The sequence below is a fragment of the Setaria italica genome, chromosome I (genome assembly GCF_000263155.2).
Source record: "Setaria italica strain Yugu1 chromosome I, Setaria_italica_v2.0, whole genome shotgun sequence".
Taxonomy (NCBI): domain Eukaryota; kingdom Viridiplantae; phylum Streptophyta; class Magnoliopsida; order Poales; family Poaceae; genus Setaria; species Setaria italica.
Window position 1 is genome coordinate 40,300,336 of NC_028450.1, and position 21,117 is coordinate 40,321,452.

At 44.8% G+C, this 21,117-nt stretch overlaps 2 protein-coding genes and 1 long non-coding RNA gene across 5 annotated transcripts; 2 read left to right on the plus strand and 1 right to left on the minus strand.

Annotated features, from left to right (window-relative positions):
• Positions 1 to 5,033: 5,033 nt before the first annotated feature.
• On the plus strand, positions 5,034 to 8,292 carry LOC105914623. Of its 2 annotated transcripts, none has more exons than XR_001164299.2 (6): positions 5,034 to 5,155; positions 5,750 to 5,808; positions 5,942 to 6,007; positions 6,724 to 7,001; positions 7,088 to 7,207; positions 7,282 to 8,292. It is a non-coding gene; the product is annotated as an uncharacterized LOC105914623 (long non-coding RNA). The 2 variants fall into 2 exon arrangements; XR_002677021.1 differs by having other exon boundaries at positions 6,724 to 6,914.
• Positions 8,293 to 8,988: 696 nt separating this feature from the next.
• Positions 8,989 to 17,300, plus strand: LOC101776262 (flocculation protein FLO11). 2 transcript variants are annotated; one of them, XM_004954145.3, is made up of 7 exons: positions 8,989 to 9,210; positions 10,427 to 14,191; positions 14,638 to 14,757; positions 15,268 to 15,384; positions 15,523 to 15,612; positions 15,818 to 15,925; positions 16,678 to 17,300. In XM_004954145.3, the coding sequence occupies exons 2-7, from the start codon at positions 10,508 to 10,510 to the stop codon at positions 16,723 to 16,725; spliced, it is 4,167 nt and encodes a 1,388-aa protein (XP_004954202.1). In that variant the 5' UTR covers positions 8,989 to 9,210; positions 10,427 to 10,507; the 3' UTR covers positions 16,726 to 17,300. The 2 variants fall into 2 exon arrangements, with proteins under 2 accessions (XP_004954202.1, XP_004954201.1); XM_004954144.3 differs by lacking the exon at positions 8,989 to 9,210 and adding an exon at positions 9,974 to 10,316.
• A 593-nt stretch (positions 17,301 to 17,893) lies between these two features.
• Positions 17,894 to 20,976, minus strand: LOC101777345 (translation initiation factor IF3-4, chloroplastic). The gene is made up of 10 exons (XM_004954148.4): positions 20,576 to 20,976; positions 20,429 to 20,468; positions 20,257 to 20,316; positions 19,761 to 19,822; positions 19,567 to 19,622; positions 19,438 to 19,471; positions 18,957 to 19,029; positions 18,795 to 18,887; positions 18,433 to 18,699; positions 17,894 to 18,346 (listed from the first exon to the last, which is right to left on the minus strand). Exons 1-9 carry the CDS (start codon positions 20,869 to 20,871, stop codon positions 18,475 to 18,477), a joined length of 939 nt encoding a protein of 312 aa, XP_004954205.1. The 5' UTR covers positions 20,872 to 20,976; the 3' UTR covers positions 17,894 to 18,346; positions 18,433 to 18,474.
• Between the last annotated feature and the right edge of the window lie 141 nt (positions 20,977 to 21,117).

A 21,117-nucleotide genomic window follows, 5' to 3' on the forward strand; every position in this document is an offset into this window, starting at 1 on the left:
CACAAAGGTAGAACTGGAGAATAACAGAACAGTTCACAAGTTCAGTACAAAGGTAGAAACAAACTATGTTTAGTACAATTCACATATTACAGTCCAAACTATGAATAAATAATAGAACATGAACATTACTACGAATAAGAGTTTTTTTTTGGATCAAATAGGTAGGCAACTTGGGGAATTCATCTTCGCTTGATGAGTTCATCATTCATCAATTATTGTGGAATCATCTTCATACTGTGAAATAAAAATAGAGATAATAGCTCATTACTAAAATGTTGAACGTAGTGTAAATTCACAAGTTGAAAATAGAAGCAAACAATAATACCATTTCTTCATCTTTTTCGTCAAGACAAGTCATCAAAGCACCAACAAAAGTGGACCAAGAATCAGGCATACCACAGATCAAATAGGTGCTTCGAGTAGCCATATTCCTATGGTGCAGTACATCACGAGACGACAAGGAGTGATGAGCAAGCCTTCACAAGAACACATGTATCTTCGATGGTACCTTAACCTGCCATAGCGACTTCCATTTATTTTTCTCAGACCTTAAATCTGATCTCCCAACAATATTCTCTAGATACGCTGTAGCTCGTTCTTTGTTTACAACTAACATCGTGTAAGCTGAACGAACTGAGAAAAAACCCCTCTTTTCATGATGCCTTGCCCAAAAATCCCCTTGTTTCCGAGTACAAAGAGGTATATTCAGAATCGTGTTAACATCAGACGGACAGAAAACAACATGAAACTTTTGTACGTCCCATGAGGTCGTCGTGTGATCTATCACCTTGCTAACCATCTGCGGAGGATCTGTCAAGTCCATCCTAATGGGACGAAGATAATTTGCTCCCAGAATCCAATTCATATTCCATATATGTGTTGATTCTCCAGTTACGATCCTCCTAATTAATCCCCGCTCCAGAACTTTCCTGCCATCAAGTATGAATCGCCATATTCGAGAGTGAGAAGACCCCAGATTAGCATATAAGAAATCCACATTTGGGAAGTAAAGTTCTTTTAAAAATTTGTGCACTTAACAAGCTCTCATCCATGAGGATATGCCATGCCTGTTTCGCCAGTAACGCAAGATTAAACAGCTTAATATCCCTGAAGCCCAGGCTGCCCATGCACTTTGGTTTGATCATCTCATCCCAAGTGACCCAACACGTTCTCCTTTTTGCATCCTTGCTACCCCACCAGAAGTTCCTCAATAAATCATTGATGTGATGGCATAAACATCTAGGAAGCTTAAAGCAGCACATTGAATAAGTAGGTATAGCCCGCGCAACTGATTTAATAAATACTTTCATGCCACCCGATGACAAGCACTACTCCAGCCAGCCCTGGATCTTTTTCCACACACGATCTTTAATGCCTCGTTAGTGGAAACACCAACATCTATCGGTATGCCCAGGTATTTTTCACTCAGAGATTCATTATGGACATCAAGTACTCACTTGATCACCTCCCAAAGAGACTGTCTGCAGCCCTTCACAAAATGAATTGAAGACTTGTCCATATTAATCCTCTGTCCAGAAGCTTGACAGTAAACGTTGAGAACCTCTTTGATCTCCTTTGTATTTTCCCTTTTAGCTCTGAAAAATAGCTGGCTGTCATCTGCGAAGAGTAAGTGAGACACCATCGGAGCCGACAGTGCCACTTTAATCCCATTGAGTACGGATGACTGATTCCTAGCTTTTAGTAGGCACGAAAGACCCTCTGCTGCCAACATAAATAGATAGGTAGAGATAGGATCTGCTTGTTGGATACCCCTCGACGGTTTAAAATTGTCAAGTCTATCACCGTTAAAAAGAACTGAAAAAGAAACAGTAGTTACCAGGCGCATCATTGTCTCAACCCAATATTGGTGGAAGCCTAATCAAAACATGATGGCTCGCAGATAGTCCCACTCAACTCGGTCATAAGTTTTCCTCATGTCCAACTTCAGAGCACAATATCTCGATTCACGAGGCCTTTTCCGCTTCATAAAATGCAGACATTCATATGCTGAAATTATGTTGCTTGTAATAAGACACCCAGGTACAAATGCAGGCTGCTCTTCTGATATAGCCTCAGGTAAAATTTGCTTCAGCCTGTTTGCAACAACTTTCAAGGCGATCTTATAGAGAACGTTACAAAGGCTTATAGGCCTAAACTGACCCAACTCGTCTGGATCTGCCACCTTGGGGATTAGAACAATAAAAGTATCATTTATTGATGTAGCGTCCTCCTCCCCTCTCAAAATCCTCAACACTATTGAGGTAACTTCATTTCCACATAAGTCCCAATACCTCTGGAAGAAGTGTGCCGAAAAACTGTTAGGCCCCGGGGACTTTGTGGGAAACATCTGAAATAAAACTACTCTGACTTCCTTCTCTGAAAAGGCTACAAGTAAGCTGTTGTTCATTGTTGTAGTAACCTTCGTTGGGACTATACTCAACACTGCCTCCATATTACTGGTCTCCTCAGAAGTATACAACTCCTTGTGGAAGCTAGTTGCTAGATCGCTTATCTCTTAGACATTTTCTGTCACCTGTCCATCCGATTTTTTCAACCTTCGATCCTATTTCTCCTCCTCCTTATGCTAGCTCAAATATGAAAAAACCTAGAATTTCTATCACCCGCAGAAAGCCACATAATTTTGGAACATTGCCTCCACATTATTTCTTCTCTATAGTTTAGTTCCAAAATTTTCTCCTTGATCTTAAACTCCACATGAGTTGGACCTGTCCTTTGTGGGTCAGACTGTAGCTGCTCTAGCTCTTGTTTCAGCCTGCGCAACTCCCCGCGTACATGCCCAAATGTGTTCCTGTCACACCTCACAAGGTGGCTAGAAACTTTCTTCAGTTTGCTCTGTAATTCCCACAGGGTCGTTGCCTCATTCTCCTTCTGCCATGATTCAAGCAGAGAGTTAGAGAACTCAGCATGGGATTCCCACATAACTTCATATTTGAATCATTTCTTTCCTCAAGGCCGTGGTTCCTCCGACTCCAGCTTAGCAAGATCGGCACATGATCCGAGGTGGCTACTGACAAATGCTTGCACTTCACCAAAAGGAAATTCACGCTCCAGTCCGGGGTTGCCAGAGCGTGATCCAGGCGCACCCGGCAACAGGAGCCCCCAGCTACCTTTTTTTTATATGTCCAACTATGACCTTCATAACCTAAGTCATCTAGGCCCAATACATCCACCATCTCACAGAATCCGGCAATTTGAGCATGGCTTCTCTCCCGTAAGCCCACGTGTTCCGTTTGATGTAATACTTCATTGAAATCACCAATATACAACCATGGGAGGTGCGATGATGACTTGATATGTTTCAACATATCCCACGTCTTGTGCCTCTCGTATGTTTGTGCCTCCCCGTAAACACAAGTCAAGCGCCACAGCTCACCATCCCCTTCCTGGATTAATGCATCAATGTGGTACTGAGAGTAACGTAGCAAAGTCACACTTATATTATTATTCCAAAAATACCTAATCCGCCACTGCGACCGAACTACTAACAGCAAAGGAATTATCAAAATCAAGAGTATGCTTCAGTCCTTCCACCCATGTCTTGTGCACCTGAGTCTCAAGAATACAGACCATCGATGGGGCAACATCAGAAGTTCCTTAATTTTCGTGGCGTTGCCAATTCTGCGGCAGTTCCAACTAAGGCAACTCATTGGGACTGGTAGCGCTCCTCACTGGAGGAGTTCATTCAGAACAAAAGTACCTTGCTTGGCCTTTACTGCTGCCACCATCACAAACAACTTGAGCCTGGGAAAGAAAATCAATCTGCACACACCCATGAACTTCGAGAACAGCTGTCCTGCCTAGGCTGGGTAGCTGAGCCAGTTAGCCCCTTGTTCAGCCAGAGCAGGAAGACAAGCAGGAGATGCGGTGTAGTTTCGTCGACGATGATCATCGCCGAAGTTGCCGCAGCGAAGTCGTCAAACCCTAGGAGAAACCTAGATCTCCGCTTTCTCCATTTGGGCCCTTCCTTACCCACCGATTTGGTGGCTGGTATCGCCATGTGCGGTGGGCTAGCCCCTTGCCGACGCATCAAGCAGCCGAGCACCGCCGTGGCGATGGGAAGCCGTCTCCACGTGCAGAGCAGCGGCGTTGCCCTGGATATCTTAGACGGGTAATAGGTAGGGTTGGTTGGAGTGTGTATCGTCCATTGCGGGCCGCTTGTCCAGGACTTGTTCACAGCAGACCGAGATGCAAGCCCATCATTCATCCTCAACAAGCCAACCCACCCATGCCCACCCATGTAGCAGCCACCACCGTAAATGGGCAACACAGGCCGCGTTGGAGGGTGTGTCCGGGGGCTCCTATCTATCTTGTGGAAGATGGGCAGGAGTTGAAACTTCCAGCCCATCAAGACCTATCTCAACCTTATCTTCTTCTTCCTCACCTTGTTTCCCAACCCTCCCATTTGATGATGTTCCACTGAAAAAATGTTGGATAAAAAATATTTTCCAACACTTTTTCAAAAAAGTTGGACCAACATTTCTTTGAAAAAGTTGAACCAACATTTACTCAAAAAAAGTTGAGCCAACATTTCTTTAAAAAAAGTTGAGTCAACATTTCTTTAGAAAAAGTTGAATCCAATATTTTTTTAAAAAAAGTTGCACCAACATTTTTTCAAAAAAAGTTGAATCCAACCTTCTTCTCCAATTCCGGCAGCCGACCGCGGCGGGGCCCGCGCGGGGGCGGCGGGGGTGGAGCCCGTGTGGGGGGCGGGGGGCCCACGTGGGGTGGTGGTGCAGGTAGGGGAGGGAATGAAGGGAGCTAGGATTTAGGTTTGATGTAGATCTAATAGAGCTCGTTACTCGCACGAATCTCAAATAGTGGAATCAATGCCTTCCTACCTTCCGGAAGTTCCGGATAGGTTTTCCGGTCCGCGGTCCGGCTGCCTGTCCAGGATAGCAGGCCGAGATGCAAGCCCACCACTCATCCTCAACCAAGCCCATCAACCCATGTCGTCGCAGCTACCGCCGTAAATGGGCCGCACAGGCCGCTAAAGCGCCAAACTCGCGCAAAGGCGGCGTTCTGGGTGGCCAGGAGGAGGATGCGCCACCGCATCGGCGACTTCGCCGGTTCGCCCTCCTCGGCGCGGGGTACTAGCTAGTCCGACGAGGACTCTGCGGCCGCGGGGAGGGTTCAGGTGAGCCCGTGAGACGCCGGTGCGTTAGTTGATTCGGCTTGGGGGGTCGTGTAGTTGGTCACGCTGGATTCAGGGTTAGGGGTGATGTTGAATTGAATTCGCTCGCTTGATGGCGCCATGGCGGTTGATCTGGGGTTCCATTCCACCGTGCAGTGTAGGTGATTTTGGGTTCCACCATGTAGGCTGATTTGGCGCCATTGCTTTCGGATTCGCTCCGTTATGTTCCGCTGCTGAATGCTGATGTCAATTGCAGCAGTTTGTTCAGACTAGCGAAGAGTGAGCACGGGGGAGCGGCAATTTGCAGGGAGGTGTGAAATTCCATTTCCTACGAGGGGACTGATTGGAGAGTGGGCCGATCTCCTTATCAAATCCAGTAGTAGCATAATAGCAGTTGAATATTAAGTGCTTGGGTGCCTTTCTCTCTGTTGAATCATGGCATGAGGCCCGTATCACTTAGGCATGTCAGTGACCATTATCATGTCTCGAGTGTACAAACTATCGAGCTTACTACTCATCAAGTTGAAGTGTCCCACAGCTGCCCCTTTTTGCTGTTTATAACTTATTCCTAACGCTAGTAACTTTGATGTCTTTCAGGCTGTCATGGGATTCAAGAGTATAAGTGGTATACAAAAGTTTGCTTTATGATAGGGCAGGTAATCAAAGATTATGGACTATGACAGGCATGTAGGATGGTGGTCTTTGCAAAGATTTTGCTTTCAATGTAGCTATTTCCAAGCGATGGCGACCTGTTGCATTTTACTAATAACTAACGATTTGCCCTGTCAGTGTTCGGTAAAGGTTGGGTAAGAGGTTTCTTCAAGTGTCAACATACAAGACTATACTGATTAACTGGTAAGGTCCTCACGCGTCACTGTTCTTGAAAAGAAACTAAGTACACATACCCACATGCACTAGTTTGTTGGAATAGCAAAAGGCTTCGGGTCTCCATTATTGCCTATCTAGGTTGTTCATGATATCACATAACAACGTTTTAGATGCTATGCTAATGATTGCGTGGGTACCCAGTAACCATAGTCATAACTCCTGCAATCTTTATTTTTTGAAAAGAGGGAAGACGTCCTAGAAATCTATGGTAAGATGTATTAAAGAAAGACATGTTTAAGTAGATAATGTTTACATTTTGAACAACCTTCTTGCGTTGAATAAACCTAGTCTCACTTCATTCCATTTATATAACATCATCCTCTTCTTTTGGTGGTGGTGGTGGTGGGGAGGGGGGGGGGGGGTCCAGTTACCCCTGACAGTCAAGAAGCTATTAGTTTATTCCCCCCTTTGCGATGGGAAGAAAGTGTGGGTAAAAGTGGTAACTAAACTAATGTCAGATAACTCCATCCCAGTTGCTGCAATCATGCTTCAGTTTATTGTTTGATTTATTGATTGGAAGCTAGAAAATTCTTATAATCAGTTAGTTTTTAAATATCCTGGACAATGGCCATCTCTTCTTGCAGATTGTGATAAGAGTTCTTCAGATTCTCTCCTGAAACCTCGCCACCTTTACTTGCCATTTGCTAATGTAATGGTCCCAGTTACATTTCCATTTTTTGCAGGAGATGGTCCCAGTTACATGGTTCCGTTGGACACAATGAAGCCATCCAGATATGCTATCAAATCCTCCTAGTTATGGCTTTAAATTGTACCATGCCTGTTTAATCTTCAGATACACAGAGCATAAACTATCAAAGGATCCCGTTACAGACTGCTCGCATTTGAGAGATTTCTGTAAGGTGGTTCTCCAAAGGTGAAGTTTATCCTCTCTGATACTGCTGTTATGAACTCAATGGTAGTGATTTTCAGAGCAACATGATGTTTTTTGAAGGAAAAATAGGTATAGCTTCTGCATTCAAGTAGTTATATCAACATGCCATAACTAGTTTCACTATTCTTTCCTGATTTATTGACCTCCTTATGTAGATGCCTCTCAGTCAGTAACATTGATGATAATGAGCCAAGGTGTCGGGCGCTCTTGAATACATGATACTAGCGTTCATGCTGATGTGTGTTAGACGTCATCATTATACAGCAGCCAGAAAGGTGATGTATGAATCATTTCTATCTGACGCGTTGCCTTTATACCTGAGATACCCTGCTCTTTTTTTCGTGTACAGCCAGGAGCTCCACTTTGGCTGCAGTCTGCTTCTTCCACTCCTGAAACTGTTATCCTGCAGGCAATGCGCGTTGCATCCTGCCTGCTGGAGCCCTCATCCAATCAGTGAAGGCACTAAACCCACAAGCGATGGGATCAGCAAGCAAGGTCATGCACATCTTGTTGGATGAAGTCATTACAATACAGCCTTCAAGCTATGAAATCTGTCTAAGCAAAGCAAGACCATGCATATACCTTGTTACCTCTATAAGCCAATGAATCCACTGATGATTCTGCTAATCTAAACATCGTTGTTGGCAACAGGAGTGAATCTCTAGATGATGACTCTGCACCTAACCAGTTACCCAATCTCTTTGCCCCTGCTGCCTCTCCGTCCACTCCTGGCCACCACCGGCTCTCGTGGGGTTCATGTAACTTTCCATTGACATCTTGCAGCTGCTGCTCTTTCTAGCTGGTCTGAACTGTCCATCGTCCCAGTCCCCTCCAATCACAACTGCTTCGCACTCTCGCCCGCTGACGAGGTGCGTACAATCCTCTGCTGCTTTCTGTTTTTCCCTTTCACTTTATGCACCTGGATCAGATCGTCAGAAGAGCAAGCAAAGCAAGCGCCGTTTGCGCCGGTGCAGGCTGCAGGGGGGGGTTTCGAGTGGTGACGGCTGCTTTCGAGCCCAATCGCGGCAAGCATTCCCCTTCCCGGTATGTTGTAGTGTGGCCTGGTGGTGGTGACGCGGCAACGGCTTGCGAAGATATTCACTTGCTAGGTTTGCACGCAAGTCGTGTGCTTGTGGACGCTAGTGCAGATTTGGTGCTAGAGCATAAGGGAAAGGCTACTCTGGAGACTTAATCGTGTAAGGTCACTAGGTTGGGTGTGGTGATATTATCTGGCTATCATTGAGAATTGGGTAAGGTCGTTTAGTGTGCTAGAAAAAGTCGAGCACTCTTTTGACAATTCGTCAGAAAATTGTACTACTTGATTGAGATTTGTGTTCAATCCAATGTGTTCTTTATCACTGCGACAGATCCAGTTATAGAAACTGAATTTTCCATATCCAAACCCAAATCTGATGAATACAAGGTGGTAAGCATCAGCATCACAGACAGTGCAGCCAAGGGTTGAGGTCACATTGCTAATTTTTAGCGGCATGGGAAGTAATCTAAATTCTAAAATGTAGAAACAGAAAAGAGGTTCATCTTTAAAAGTGAAGAGGCTGTAAATGGAGTGAAGAACTCACTGGGGCAAAGGGAAAATCGGTTGGCAATGGAGTGCTTGTCATTGACATTAGGCTCTCCTTTCTCCCCAACAGCAACACAGCGGTACAATGGCAGTAGGTGGGGTGGTCGCAGCTTCTGCTGGGGCGCCGTGCCGTGCCGTTGCTTCGACGGCGTTCCTCTAATCACTCATCACACTCGCTTAATCAATCTCCATGGTAACCCATCGCAGCGAGCAGCAATCTATCCATGCTTCTTGAAAGAGGAAAAAAAAAGGGAAATCACGAATGATTTCATTAGCACACCGTTGGACAAGGGGCAATCAAGAAAAAGTGAAGGGGAGGTGGAAAGTGAAAAATGTACCTTGATTGGTTAATTTCCGGCTTTTGTGTTTTTAACCTCCGATTAGCTAACTTTTGCATTTATACCGTTTTGTTTATGAGAAAAGAATTCTTCATTTATTACCCCACTCCTCTCCTACGCGGAAACAAACGCTCCTCCCCGTTGCTTTCTCAGGGTCGTGGGCTCGTGGCAATTCTCCCCCCCGTCTTCCCCCCCACGTCCTCGCGCTCCCTCCCCAGCACCTGCTCGATCGCTTCCTTATCCTCCAGCCTTCCCGACCGGATCCCTGCCCCCAAATCGGATTGCGGAGGGTGTTCGGGCGTGGGGTGCGCAGGCGGCGGCGGCGTGCCGCTGTTCTCCGGCGCCGAGGAGGTCAGAGGTCAGGATCGGGTCACCTCTCTCTCTTTAATTTTTTGTTTCTGGGCGGCGGCATTTTGTCGCTGCCGCGCGGAATCGTTTCCAGGAATCGAAGCTGCTTTTGTTTCGATCGCTTGTCAGGACGGTTGGAATCGGCGAAAGCTCGCGGGGATGCTGTGCCGTTTCCCTGGACGCTTGTCGTGTCCAGTACCAGAGCTCGAGAAGAAAGCCCGTCGAAAAAATTTCTCCCCTCTTCCCGCATCGGTTTCCAATTCCAGCCACCTGGGGCGCACCGATTGTTGTTGCTTGCCTTTGGAATCTTCCAACCGCCGAATTCCGACTTTGGCCTTAGAAGTACCTGTGAGCAAAATGCTCAAATGCGACTGGCTGCCTGCGTTGAAAAATTCGGCGAGCTCTCAGATAGAGAATTTGCGTCGTTTTGTTCTTTTTTCCATCTCGCTCAGCGGCGGCGACGGCGAGATGAGGCCCCGCCACCTGCCGCTCCCTGGCTAGCCGTTGGAGTCGCACCAACGGGCACATTCCCTCCTGGGTCCTGGCCCAGGGGAGCGCGGCCGTTTCAACGGAGGTAAACGTGAAAAAAAAATGACGCCTTTTTTTACTTGCCCACCTTGTTTTTTTACCACCAAAAAAAGCTCTTTCTCTCTGCAAGTTGCATTAGTTTATGCTCGCTACAAGAGCAGGCAACCACAAAGCGCGACGGTACTTTTAATGGGGGACTTGCATGTACTAATCATCATAATTAAGCCACTGGTTAGTCGTCCTCGTCCCTAACCGCGGTGGCCTGGGCGACCGGGCACCCCCACGCCACATTTAATCTGCTTCCCGTTTCTCTTTCTCCCCCACCATCTCTGGCAGCTTGGCTTCGCCATTACTTGGCTTGCAGGAGCTGGCCGTGGAGTTCCCGTGAGGTGGAGAGCAAGCCATGACTGGCTCGCTCGCCCCTACCCGCACCCGAAAGAGACGCTTCAATTCCTGGGCATAAATAGAGAAAAACAAAAGAGGAATTCGAGAAAATCACCACCCCTCTCTCTCCCTTTCTTCTTCGTCCAGCCCTTTCTTTTCTCTTTTCCACCTACCGAATCCCGTTGCCGGGGGGTCCTCGATCTGGTTCGTTCGCTGCGTGATTCCGAGCCCCTGAATTGTCTTGTTGCGTGCGAGGTGGATTGTGTATCTGTGCTGACATTGGATTGCTGCTCGTGTTGTTGCTGTGTTGGCAGGTTGGAACGGGTGGTGGATTGGTGGTGGCTCCGTGGCGCTATCAATGCGGGTGGATTTGAGCCCTGCCGGTGGGTGCGCGGATGGACGCCTGCGAAATCCGGGCGCCAGGGGCAGTGCTGCTGCGGAAATCTGAGCTGCCGGCGGAGAAGAATTATGCTAATGGCCACACTGATGCCGCGGTGAAGCGCAGGGTAGCCGCGATGCCAGCGGCGGCACCTACTACTCCGAGGAGGCACCCGTCGCCGAATGCCGGTCGGGCGTCGTCCCCGACGCCGGCTGGGTCACAGGCGAAGAGGTCCCCGTCCACCGAACGGCGGCCGGCGACTCCGTCGAGGCTGTCTTCCGGCAGCTCGCGGCCGACTACCCCGTCCAGGATCTCCGCCCCGACGTCGCCATCGTCTGCGCCTTCCAGCCCGTCCTCCTCATCCTCCAGCTCATCGACGCCGGTGCGTGATGCTGTTTCAGAAACGCAGAGTGCTCCGAGGAGGTTGTCCGGTGGCCGGGCTCCTGATGGGTTGTGGCCTTCAATGCGGAGTCTGTCTTCTACTTTCCAGCTCGAATCAAAGGGGAAAAGGATTACTAGCAGCTCTTCTGCAGATCAGGTCAAGATGAGGGATGCAGCTCCAGCTGATAGGAAGAGGAGCCCCTTGAGAGGGAGAACTACCCCTGAGCAATCGGAGAATCCACATGCCAAGGTGATTGATCACCATCGCTGGCCTGCTATGATGGGGGGCAGGGTGTCTGCAAGCGCAATGTCTAAGAGCATGGATCTCACTGATAAGATTAGTAGGTCTGCTCTTCCATCAGTTCCATCTCGTGGGGTTTCACCGAAGAGAACAACAATGTCCTCCGCTGCAAATGCATTGTCAAGAAGTATTGATCTTGCTGATAAAATTGACCGCTTGGTCTCTTCGTCAGTGTCATCACGAGGGGGTTCACCAAGAAGATCACCTGCTTCTAGTGGTGCAAATGATGTGCCTAAAAGCATCGGTGTTGGTAAAGATCTCAAACCTGCATCCTTGGGAATTTCATTAAGAAGGGCATCACCAATAAGAAAAGCTGCATCAGATGGCACTAGGAACCTATCAGAGAGCATGGATCTTACTGAAAATGATAACAGTACACTCTCCTCATCAGTTTCATCACCCAGCATTTCACCAAGTGCATCGGTGTCAAGTGTGTCTAATGCTGCATCGCAGGCTACCACAAAATCATCTGAGAGACTAAATGGACCCGTTTCCAACCTGTCTTCATCAAGAGGACTTTCACCTAGAAGAACAACTTCTGGTGGCATTGGTACTTTATCGAAAAGTGTTGATTTCCCTGAAAAAGATAGGAGACCAGCTTCATCAAGAGGGGTTTCACCAAGAAGGCGACTCGCCTCTGATGGTGTTAATGATATTGCGAGAAATATGGATTTTGCTGAAAAGGACAACAGAGTAGTCAGCTCGTCAATTCCATCTCGAGGGGTTTCTCCAAGGAGAAGACTTGCTTCTGATGGTGTCGATACTATATCAAGGAGCATTGACTTTTCTGGAAAGGATATCAGACCATCCACCTCATCCTCTGCATCACGCGGGATTTCTCCACGAAGAAGGCTTGCTTCTGATGGCATCAGTGCTGTAACCAAAGGCATGGACTTTTCTGATAATGCTAACAGACCATCTACCTCTTCAGCAGCATCACGAGGCATTTCACCAAGACCTCAATTAGCCTCTGATGGAATTGCCACTGTATCAAAAACCCCAGATCTTGCTGATAGACATGACAGACCATCAACCTCGTATGCAGCACCACGAGGTATGTCACCACGACGTAGATTTGCATCTGATGCCAGCAATGTCACTTCAGAAAGAATCAACTTCACCGAAAAGGATTCTGGAACTGTGTCCTCTTCAGTTGCACCTAGAGGGGTCTCGACATTAAGGCGGCTTTCCTCTGATGGTGTTGAAACTATTTCAAAGAGTATGGAAGTTGTTGAGAAAGATACCAGACCTACCACCTCCTCAGCTGCACTACGAGGGCTTTCACCAAGAAGACGACTTGCCTCAGATGGTGTCAACGTGATCTCAAAGAGCATGGATCTTTTTGAAAACAGTAATAAACCGGTCACCATGTCAGCTGCGGCACGAGGGGTTTCACCAAGAAGACGGCTCGCCTCAGATGGTGTCAATGTGATATCAAAGAGCATTGATTTTGTTGAAAATAGTAATAAACCCCTCACCATGTCAGCTGCAGCACGAGGGCTTTCACCAAGAAGACGTCTTTCCTCTGACGGTATAGAATCTATATCAAAGAGCACAGACTTTGCTGAAAAAAGTATCAGACCTTCAACCTCGTCAATGGCATCACGAGGGGTTTCGCCAAGAAAGTGGCTGGGCTCTGATGGTGTCAATGCTATATTGAAGAGCGCAGAATTTGCTGATAAAAACTGTAGGCCATCTTCATCATCAGCTGCTATACGAGGGGTTTCTCCCAGAAGCAGATCTGCCTCTAATGCCATATCAACAGGAGTGGATTTTGCTGAAAAAGACAGCAGGCCATCCACCTCATCAATTTCATTGTGTCAGACTCCGAAGAACAGTAGGCTTCAATGTGATGGCGTTAATACCATATCGAAAGATGTAGAAACCTCATCAACTGTATCTGGCTGCACTTCAGACAGTAGACTTGATGACACTGGTGCTCTAGTAAAAGGTGTAGATAACAGTGAGAAAATCACCGTGGCAATGCAAGATGGTGGTGATGGCGATGGTCCAGGAAGAATGGATTCTACTGACATAGGTACAGGTGCAGTCTTGTTATCCATTGCATCTCAGGAGAGATCATCGAGCAGACCTGTTGTTGATGATGTCAAGAATACATCAGAGAATGTTGATGCAACTCAAAAGGGTAACAGAGCAATCTCGGTGAAGATTCCATCTCGAGGAGCTTCTCCAAGAAGGCGACTTGCATCCGATTGCATTGACACTATATCTAAAACCATTGATTTTACTGAGAAAGATAAGAAACCTATGACAGTGTCAGTTCCATCACGTGGAGTGTCACCAAGAAGAACAGCAAGATCTGACAGTGCTAATATAATGTCAAAAAGTATGGATTTTGCTGACAAATGTAATGGACCAATATCTTCGATGATTCCTTCACGAGTGGTTTCTACAAGAAGAGTACTAGGACCAGATGGTGCTAATGCAATGTCAAGAAGCATGGATCTAACTGATAAAATCAGACAGCAAATCTCTTCAACTGTGCAATCATCCAGAGCTTCACCAAGGAAAACGCCTCTTGCTTATAACAGAGTAAAAGGCCCTGAAGTTTTGTCAGGTGATGTTGAGAGCCCTGCTTCTGCTGATGGAAATGAAAGTCAAGAGGAGAATGCCAGTTCAAGTCCAGATGCTCCAAATAATTCAGAAAAATTTACACCTCCAAAGCGGTTAGCTAGGACATCGTCTTCACCATGCCGTGTTCTAATACGCCCTTCATCACCATCCAATGCTTCATCAACATCATCATTTGCCTCTAGGAGATTACCAAGCCCATCAAAGACTAGACCCTCAACACCTGTCTCACCATGTAGTTCTGTCAGATCTGATTCGGCCTCTTCTATTCTTAGCTACATTGGTGATGCTACAAGAGGGAAGAAGAGCCCAGCACACATGGAAGAGGCCCATCAGTTGCGCCTCCTGCATAATAGGAACTTACAATGGCGTTTTACTAATGCTTATGTTGATGAAATGCAATCAATTCAGAAAATGAGTGCTGAGGTAAATTCCATATCAGTACTTCTTCCCATTAGATTTCTGATAGCATTGGTGCTTAACTCTCCATTCATCTTATATTTAAATTTTGCCATATCCTGTTAGGTAGTTGGAAGGGAAAAAATGCAATAATAGTGTTTGTATATAACCAGGCTCTTTTTATTTTTCGTTCTGTTTTATCCTTGTTCCTTTATGTGTAGTACCAGCCCCCAACTAGCCATTTATCTTGTATTAAGGGAGTGGGGGAAAAAAATGCAATGAGTGTTTTGTACTTTTGTGCAAACCCAAGATTTTCTGATGATGCCCTCATTCTATTATGTGTCAAGCTGTAAATATGCCCCTTTTTTTCTAAACCCAAGATACTTTTATTCTTTATTGCCCTCATTCTATTATGTGGTCAAGCCGTAAATAACATGAGTTTATTTCTTACTTTATTTATTCATTTGGAGCAGACTATGCTGTACAGTGTATGGGATGCTAACTCAAGGATGTGTGACTCTATGGTTATGAAAAGAAGCCACGTACAAAGACTACGGCAAGAGGTCAAATTGGGGATAGTGTTGAAGGAGCAAGTAAGATATATTAGTTTTTTTGCACACATATATATGCGTGGTTTTATGCCATCTGGGCAGAATTGGATCTATTTGGTCATCATGATCATGTCTGCACTTTGGGATTTGATGGTCACACCACTGATACATAGAGTAACTCAAGATGCAATTTGGTATTTAAAAGATGACTTATTAAGAGTACCTCCATCCAAACAGATGCATGTTCATTATAGTCGCTAACAAAGCACACCTCTTCAAAAAATATAAGAGAACAAAAGTAAAAAATTCTAACCATGTTTTTTTTAGTTCAGGATGTTTTTTCCCAAAGATGTTTTTTTTCTGTTTGTAGAAATACCTTCCTTATATGTGAGCTACCAACACTTTTTGGACTCCCTATGTGCCAATATGTTCAGTAACTCTTCTTGAACCAATTTTCTGTACAGACATTTGTTTTCAGAAAAATCCATGTACTAGGTTGTGTTATCTTATTATCAGACCTTGATTGTCTCATCTTTTATTATCATGATGTAGATGGATTACCTTGATCACTGGGCAGCACTGCAAACAGAGCATTCTTCTTCTTTATCCAGCGCAACTGAAGCTCTTAAAGCAAGCACATTGCGTCTTCCAGTTTCAGGAGGAGCTAAGGTGTCAACAATTCTCTTAAAAAAACAAAATAGATCCCATGAAGTTCTCTAAAAAAATAGTGTAAATACTTAAGAATCATGAGTCCTGGGAAAATTACAGGTTATTACATGCTAATTAAGTACTCAACTTCTCTTGCAGGCTGATGTACTTACTGTTAAGAATGCTGTCAGTTCAGCAGTTGACATTATGCAAGCAATGGGGTCATCTATTTGCCATTTGCTATCAAAGGTTAGTTTGAAAGGTGGTCCTTTTACTTCTGCTGCTATTAGTGCATAACACCTCTAGCGGCATCCTGGTGGCTCTGATTATGGTTTATACTTTGATACACAGCATAGACCGGTTTATAAATTGACAATACCTATTGTGGTTATTAGACATTCACGAGTTGGAACGATGACCTTCAGGTCTAACCATTGATTTGTTTGCTCTGCAGTTACAGGGTACACACTCTCTGGTTACAGAACTTTCAGCTGTTGCTGCTAAAGAAAGTACCTTACTTAATGAGTACAGAGAACTCTTGGCAACAGCAGCAGCACTACAGGTACAATCTTGGTTTTTATTTGCTATGTCAGTTTCAGTTCTTTTGTTTTTGGGAGCTTAGGGGTACAAATAATAAAAAAACAATGCCATTAAATGGTAATAAGTGCCTATTGAGCTTTGAGCAATATTATGTGATATGAACAAAAATGATTATGAAGTATTTTTTTGCGAGTGTACATAAGTACAATTATGCTAGTTAATAAAACATAACCGTGGTATGAAGCCTTTTCATTTCATCTTGAAACAATATTTTTCTTAAAAAAGAATAATGTGGCCGAGTCCCTTATAATATTTTCACCTGATCACTGGGTGCACTGCAATAATATTTTACCCCATTTCAGGGCATCCTCTATCTTTTCATAATGTCTGTTGAGCAGATAATTGCATCTGTCTACTATTTCGTTGCCATGTAAAAACTTACCAAAAATGATTATTTTTCTTCCATCTGGCTATAAACATGTTTAGGATATGTTTAGAATGCAGGAATATGATATTGGTGTCATGAGAAGCAGTTCAGCTTTGTGAGTATATACATGTTTGTTTTTTCTGTACGACAATTCTGAAAACCATAGTCCTACAGTTTTCTGATGTAAAGTATAGAACAAGTTCCTTTGTCCTCACGTAGACAGTGATCATGTTTCAGATTCTTCTGGGTTCCAAGCATCAAGCTGCTATCATAATATATGAATATACAAAAAGAAATAATGTGGTTTGATGCTCAGTTTGAATTAATACTCATTTTCCTCTGAACAGGTCCAAGAGTCCAGCCTAAGGACACAACTCATACAACAAACAGAGTGAACAGGTTAAGGTCCTGTATGTCTAACTAGGAAGATAGAGGTAAACACCATTCATTAGTTTCAGTAACTGTACGGTGCATATGTGTATCTTTGATGTCATTGCCATTTTCTTTTCCCCTTCCTTTTTTTTCACTTATTAGCTAGCCCCATTTTTTTTTTCATTTCTACTCCCCCGTGTTCTTTTCTGTTTGAACAACTTTCATGGAAGAGAAGTGAAGCAACACGAAATCATGGATTTTTACTCCATGACAAGGCTGCCAATGTGGTCATTATGCATGTCAATGTGCCAAAAAACTGATAGCTTGTTGTAATTGTAAAGTTTAGCGATTATATCTGTCCTTCAGTGTAATGCCTTTAGATGTTCCTTAGATTGCCATCATCCTAGGAGTTAGAGACTTCTGTAAAACAGATACTTACTGCCGGTTCCCAATCCAAGCAAGGGGCGACGAGAAAACTTCTAACCTAGCACTATAGAATAGATGACAGGTTTACGAAACCAACTTCATTGCTAACGCTTGTAAGTACTATATGTCCTGTCAGGAGAATACCATATTTTGATAGTCACTTCTTCTCCTACTCTGATGAAACTTATTTCCTGTAAGGCAAGTGTTGTTATCTTGCAGCAAGTTGTTCTTTGCCATTGCTTTCATTTGCATGTGCTATGCTGCTAGACATACAGAGTCCGAGACTTGTGGTCGCCTTCAGTGCATGGGTGAATTGTGCGTTGCATGTACACCCTGATGCTGATAGCTGAACATAATTTGGTCCCCAGAGAATGGGCTGGTCTAGGCCTGACGGCATCATGGCGTATTGCTTAGGCTGATGGCTAAGCTGCTACGACTAATTTCCTGACGCCCTTTAGAGGTGTGGGGCGCATGATGAAAGCAGCACATTTTCCCGATTTCTTTTATTGTTGCGAGGACATCTTCATCTTTTGACCTTTGCCATTTATTATGGTACTGATCATATCTTTGATGCTTTTGTTGCGTGTTGTGGCACTGTCACTTTTGGTAGATTATGATTTGCGTCGGAGGTATCCGGTGACTTCCTTGAGGAAACGAAGACATGTATTTAATGTATTGACCTCCCAGAAATGCGTTGGCGAGAGCACTTTGGTCATGCTATACATGCAGTGTAGTCAGAATTTGCTGGTTGTTCATGTTCGCAAGTGAAAACAAAAGGCTCTTACAGAAAACTCATGCGCATCACATCCCTAGGCTCTTACAGCCCAAAGGTCTATAACTCATGATAGTAAGCAGTTGTCAAATAGATACACGCGATCTTCTCTACAACAACGATTGGAAATGACAAGGCGAAAACAAAATCATGTGCCAAGCGCACCATCCTGGGCGATTAATAGTAAAAATGCTTCTCCTACCACTACTGGTGTCGCTTTTGACCTTCAATTGTGCGAGGCAAAGTGATCCCAAGCTCTTAAAGTATTATCCTCCAGTTCTGAGATGGTGGCAGGCTCCTCCAGGTTCTTTACGGACATCATCGAGCCTTGTTCTGTCAGAACGCCTAGGCACCCAACGAATGCTTCTGGAGATGATGTCAGCAGATATAATTGTTGTACAATGGCACCAGCCTTGTATTTACAAGATCTGCAACAGTAGAGGCAGCTGTACCAGCACGGGAATGTATATGCACTCAGGAAAACAAGTATACGATATGAATCAAGGATAGTATGATCTGAAGTGCATGATACCTTGTTCAATCTGAGCAAGCGCCCTTCGCATTTACAGTTCAATCAAACATTTGCTGAGACTTCTGCCTCAGGCTCCTTACTTTCCTCCAGTTGCTCTGTCAGAGGTTCATCGCTGTCTGATAGGTCACTGTCTGATAGGTCTTTCTCATCTTTTGCAGTATCCTTTCTGTTCAGTCCATCCTGCTCTTTCTGTATAGCTATCTTATTGGGGACAAGAACCAGATATATATTCCTCTCTGCGAAGTTTTTGCTTTCTTCCGTCGCTAGCTGAAACATGACAAAGAAATTTAATGCTTGCAACTAGAAGAATGAGTTTATTGAAAAAAAAAACTAAACGAAAAGCAGTTTTAGGACCAGATTACCTCACCAACATCAGTTTGGAATCTTCTAAGGAGTTCAATAGCTTCTTTTTTATACAAGTTTTCCCGTCCTTTCAAGTTCACTATTATCTTAACCTGAAAAAGCAATTTCAGACAATAAGTCACACTAGAAAACAATCATGCGCACACAAAAAAAATTGTCACCTTGTCACCAGCTTTAAGGAACTTTCTTGCAGCTTTAAGCCTCACACTGTAGTCATGGACGTCAATGTTGTATCTGACAAGGAAATACATGCAGGATTCAACATCACCTTAAGTTATAAACAGTTAAGCGCGTCCATCTGTTGTAATTTAGCAGCTTTCTGATGCCACAAACAAATCAATAAATTGCTACTACAAAATTCATCAATACATCACATGAAATAGGCCATGAGAACTCCAATCAATATATCTATGGAATTATGCATTTCTGATATATCAAATAACTCAAACCAGCTCCAGGCCTCTCCAGCCAAAGACTGCCCCAGCCCCCAATAGTTAAGAGTTTCTATGCAAAGCGGAAGTAAATTAAGAATTATCCTTCTGAGCTAATTAAGAAGTTCCACAAAAAGCAGCAGTTTAGGCATAACATAAGCTTGAATAATTAATGGATTTGAGACAAAAGTAAAGCTGGCATGATTCATACCCCATTTTCAACTCCTTCAAGCTCATGCGTTTTGCTGCAGGGAATAAACAAAAGCAAGCATCAAAGTTCAATGCATTTGACTTATTATCAACAAAGGCTGCAGAAAAAAATTAAGCTGCAGAAGTTTACCAACAGATCTTTTCTGCTGAATCTTTTTCTTCTTCTGCTGTTCATACCTGTGTTTTCTGTACAAAACCAACAAAAATGCATTCATATGATCCTAAAATGAAGAAGTCTGAATCAGAAAATCCATGTGACTGTACAAATAGAATTGTCTGAAACAATTCGAATTATTGGTTGGTGTGACGTTAATTGCAACATACTTGTAATCTCTCTCCTCAAAGAGTCGAAGTACTGGGGGATCTCCATCTAATGATAATATTGCCTGAAATAAGAAAATATCAGCAATCCTAATTGGTGTAGATCGCTGCAGTAATACCGACTGTCATCTAAGAATATCTTGTTTAAGCTAAGCATATATCCTGTTAATGAAGCTAGCATGCAAAGTTAGTGCATGCACCTGCAGGGGTTGCACAGAGTGGTGTCTGAAAAAGTACAGTGTACTGACTGATAGACTTTGTTACTCCAGTAGCAAGTAGCAAGTAGCTGGTGTTAGGGCTAGAGGTTTAGACATTGTGAACTGCAACAGTCATCATTGCATTACCAAAGAGTTTTTCTATTTTACCAACAGTCATCATTGCATTACCAAAGAGTTACTCTATTATTCAAGCTTGGTATTCCTATTTGTACAGCTTTATGCTGAAATGTATGCTTTTGGAGGAAATGAATAAGTAGAAACATCTGAGGTAAGTGAGGTACGAGTATAAGATCATTGTCCTCTGCAATCTGAACTGCCTCGTTTACAGGTACCACACCAACCTGTAGGAGAAGAATGAAGTGGAATGGCCAAATTAACAGATAGTCGACCAACACGCAATAATTAAATCGAAAAATCAGTGAAGCTGCAGAATTGGATATGAGCATTGGTTACCATTCTTTTCTGTTCATCCAAGAGCCTCACAGTTGAGGACCTAACAAAGAGAAGCATCTCAAAACGTGAATAGACTGATGATGAACATGGTAGCATGAAAATTTATAGTGACGACTCCACAAAATTCAAGGCAGACGAGATGTATACTCGACTCGTTCAATGTCAAGGGCGGGGTCGTAGTCGGGGTCGGGCCCGCGGTCCCTCCTTCCCCACCCGCCGCCTCCGAGCTCCTCCTCATCCTCCTCCTCCTCGCTCTCGTACGAGGGCGAGTACCGCGCGACCACGACGAGCCTCGCCGGCGCCCGCGCCCGCTCCCAAGACCATGGCCTGGCCGGGAACCGCGCCGAAGAGGAGGGGCCCGAGGCGTGGCAGGCGGCGCCGGGCCTGTAAAGTACGCGGGACACTGCCGGCGCGAAGGCGAAGCCTGCGGCAACGCCGACCATGGCCGGCGGCGGTGGTCGGGGGCGGGTGGCCGCGGGCACGGCGGCCTTATCTGCTTCGAGGGCTTTTGCCGCGAGAAGGGAAGGAAAACGAGTGGAGCGGAGGGGATTGATTTGGTGGGGCTTTGGGCGAGGCGATGTGGGAGATGGTCTCTCCCTGATGTGGGCCGTTGTCTTACGTCCTACGGGCCTCCTAAGTGGTGAGTCTATTTAAGTATTGGGCTGGAAGGCCCAGCAGGATGGTCGCAC

What these genes read in the sequence shown, in the direction of transcription:
- LOC101776262 (XM_004954145.3), top strand. Translation starts at nt 10,508, where the DNA reads ATGGACGCCTGCGAAATCCGGGCGCCAGGGGCAGTGCTGCTGCGGAAA. An exon ending in TTCAGAAAATGAGTGCTGAG is followed by an intron (nt 14,192 to 14,637) that starts GTAAATTCCATA and finishes CATTTGGAGCAG; the next exon opens with ACTATGCTGTACAGTGTATG. An exon ending in CAACAGCAGCAGCACTACAG is followed by an intron (nt 15,926 to 16,677) that starts GTACAATCTTGG and finishes TCCTCTGAACAG; the next exon opens with GTCCAAGAGTCCAGCCTAAG.
- LOC101777345 (XM_004954148.4), bottom strand. Translation starts at nt 20,871, where the DNA reads ATGGTCGGCGTTGCCGCAGGCTTCGCCTTCGCGCCGGCAGTGTCCCGC. An exon ending in CTTGACATTGAACGAGTCGA is followed by an intron (nt 20,469 to 20,575) that starts GTATACATCTCG and finishes TCTCTTTGTTAG; the next exon opens with GTCCTCAACTGTGAGGCTCT. An exon ending in TGGATGAACAGAAAAGAATG is followed by an intron (nt 20,317 to 20,428) that starts GTAACCAATGCT and finishes CTTCTCCTACAG; the next exon opens with GTTGGTGTGGTACCTGTAAA.